General features: G+C 68.8%; 1 protein-coding gene across 1 annotated transcript in view; it reads right to left on the minus strand.

Moving 5' to 3' along the window:
• Positions 1 to 2,757, minus strand: part of MIDN (midnolin) — a 15,068-nt gene extending 12,311 nt beyond the window's left edge. The window contains exons 1-4 of the mRNA XM_014958561.1: positions 2,323 to 2,757; positions 1,709 to 1,841; positions 1,528 to 1,577; positions 882 to 1,128 (exon numbers count right to left, since the gene is read on the minus strand). Of these exons, the coding sequence (XP_014814047.1) occupies positions 882 to 1,128; positions 1,528 to 1,577; positions 1,709 to 1,841; positions 2,323 to 2,757 (865 nt within the window). The remainder of the gene's footprint in view (positions 1 to 881; positions 1,129 to 1,527; positions 1,578 to 1,708; positions 1,842 to 2,322) is intronic.
• Between the last annotated feature and the right edge of the window lie 223 nt (positions 2,758 to 2,980).

Below are 2,980 nucleotides of genomic sequence, written 5' to 3' on the forward strand. Positions count from 1 at the left end.
CCCCCCCCCCCCCAGCCCGGGGCAGCGGGTTTGCAAATGGGGAGGGGGGTGAGGAGCCAGAGTCTGGGTGTCGTGTCCCCCCCGCACCCCCAAAAACCTCCACCCACGCAACAGGGACAAGCCCAGAGCTCCTGGGGGACGGGGACACCGCAGCTGCCTGTCCCTGGCCACGCACGGCCAGACCCCCCCCTTGCCCACGTGTTTCCCCCCCCCTCAATGGGATCCTTTGTCTCCGCAGGGTTTTGCGGCCAGCGGAGGAGCAGGGCCGGGGTGGGGGGGACTCCCCACGTTCCCACGGGTGCTGGCTGCCCCCCACCCCCGCAGGGGCAGGGTCAGGAGCAAACCTTTCCCCCTGCAACCCCCCCGGGTCCCCACCTTGACTGACACCTGTCAATCATTCCCAGCCCCGGGGGGGGCTCAACCAAAGCTCGCTGCCCCCCCATCCTGCCTGCCGGCCCCCTCTGCTGTGGGTGGGAGTGGGGACCCCCGGGGTGCCCGTGCCCCCTCCAGCACCCCCAGCTGTGTCAGGAGCAGCGACCGGCCAGTCCTCACAGGGAGAAAACAATATAAAAATATAAAAAAAACAGGGCTCTAATGACTCCAGCACCGGGCTCTGCAGGGAAGATGATCCCGTGCAAAATGGGGGGGCTCAGCTCTGGCCTGGGGGGCTCCAGCCCCTCTTTGCCCCCCTTAAGTGTGACAAGATGGACTGATGACGCCAAAGAGATGCCAAACCCCAGCCCCAGCCACATGCCCCATCCCATGGAGCCCCGAAAGCGGCGCAGGCTGCAGGCAGAGGGGCTGACCAAGCCCCCCCCAAATCCCCCCACCCAGATGTGGGGGGGCCACACAAGCGTGGGGCAGAGGCCACCAGAACTTACCGCTGGGCTTGCACATGCGGATCTGGCTTTGGCACTGGACGACGGGGTGCAGAGGTGGGGAGGCCGCGGCCGCCGGCAGTGGCTCTGAGGTAGTTTTGGTGGCGAGGTCCGGGGAGGCAGGAGGTGAGGAAGAGGAGGAGGAGGAGAACTGCGTCTGGCAGCGGAGCTGCGTCAGGGACTGGGGCATGCCCTGGTAGTGTCGCGTGGCGCTGAGGAGGTCGTTCAGGATCTGCAGGATGGTGCCGATGTCCCGCCGCGGCCGCCCGCTATGCCCCATCCCATGGAGCCCCGAAAGCGGCGCAGGCTGCAGGCAGAGGGGCTGACCAAGCCCCCCCCAAATCCCCCCACCCAGATGTGGGGGGGCCACACAAGCGTGGGGCAGAGGCCACCAGAACTTACCGCTGGGCTTGCACATGCGGATCTGGCTTTGGCACTGGACGACGGGGTGCAGAGGTGGGGAGGCCGCGGCCGCCGGCAGTGGCTCTGAGGTAGTTTTGGTGGCGAGGTCCGGGGAGGCAGGAGGTGAGGAAGAGGAGGAGGAGGAGAACTGCGTCTGGCAGCGGAGCTGCGTCAGGGACTGGGGCATGCCCTGGTAGTGTCGCGTGGCGCTGAGGAGGTCGTTCAGGATCTGCAGGATGGTGCCGATGTCCCGCCGCGGCCGCCCGCTGCTGTCCTGGCAGTTGGGGTGCAAAGTGCCTGCAGTGGTGGTGGGGGGGTAAGAGAGAGGTGGGGGTGAGACGAGCAGCCCCCCCTCCTTGAACCCGCAGCCCTCGCGGTGCCCCCGGCCCCTCCGCCGCAGCCCCCCGGGGAGGCTCAGCATCACCTACCGGAGAAGGTCCCTGAGAAGACCCCAGGCGCGTGGTTGACGAAGCTCTCGATGACGGCCCCGGGTTTGCGGGATCGGGCCGTGGGGGCAGGACTCCCGCCCGGGGAGCTGCTGCTGCGGGTGCCGCAGTCCACCTGGGGGGGGGGAGACACGAGATCAGCCTCAGGGGACACTGCGGGGGGGGACCCAGCCCCTCAAACAGCCAGGTCAGACCAGGAGACCCCACAGCAGCCCCAGCACACGCCACCAACCCGTTTTACTGGGACACAAGGGACTGTGGCTGTGCCACCCCCTGGTGTCCCCAGCCCCGGGGGTCCCGGCAGCCACCCCCCAACCCAGAGCAGCTCTGCAAGGTTGGGGAGCAGCAGCTCCTGCCCGGCTGTGGGGATGGGCAGGGTCTGAAGATGAGCCTGGATTATACCCTGTCCCCCCCAGTCCTCCCACCCCACCCCAGGACCTGGGGGCATTTTGCAAACCAGGCAGGGGAACACCCTTGCCCCCCAGGCGTGGGGAAACTGAGGCAGGGAAGGGCATCACCACAGCAGGGCTGGGAAGTACCCAGCTTTGCTCCCCCTGCCCCAAAGTCACCAGGAGCCCCCCCCAGGTCCCACTCACCTCCGAGCAGGAGGAGACGACGCTGCTGTTCACCGTCTGCGCGCTGGCCCCGTGCGACCGGAACATCCCGGCGGTGACGGGAGCGGGGTGGGGGGCGTTACAGTACATGGGGGGGGCCGGCGTGGCGGGCGCGGGGCTGGGGGCCGGGCTCTGCTGGCAGGCGGGCACCACGGGGATGCGGGCGAAGCCGGAGCCGGTGCCGCCGTGCAGCGTCCGGCAGTGGGGGCTGGCGGCGGCCCCCGCCTCGCCGCGGCTGGCGATGACGTGCCGGTGCTGGAGCTGCCCGCTGCTCTGCTGGGCCGCCAGCTGGAGCTGCACAAACATCATATGGTCGCCCACGCGCAGGGCCAGGGTCAGCGGGGACCGTCCCGACAAGAAATCGTTGACCTGGGGGAGAGAAGGAGCCCCGTCAGCCCTGGCACCCACCGACCCCATCACACACAGCCCCCACCGCAGAGCCCCCCACCCCCAGTGCTGAGCAAGGGGTGGCTCTTACCCCCCACAGGTCTCACCAGACCCACACAGGAGTAGAGGGGGGTCATTAGGACAACAAAGGGGTGACACACAAACACACCCCCCCACAGCCCTTTCCCAAGGACATGCCAGCCTGGCAGGCAGGCCAGCCCGGCCACCGTCCCCGCGCGACCCCAGCCCGGTG

The sequence above is a fragment of the Calidris pugnax genome, unplaced genomic scaffold, assembly GCF_001431845.1.
Source record: "Calidris pugnax isolate Ruff unplaced genomic scaffold, ASM143184v1 scaffold425, whole genome shotgun sequence".
In the NCBI taxonomy this organism is placed as follows: domain Eukaryota; kingdom Metazoa; phylum Chordata; class Aves; order Charadriiformes; family Scolopacidae; genus Calidris; species Calidris pugnax.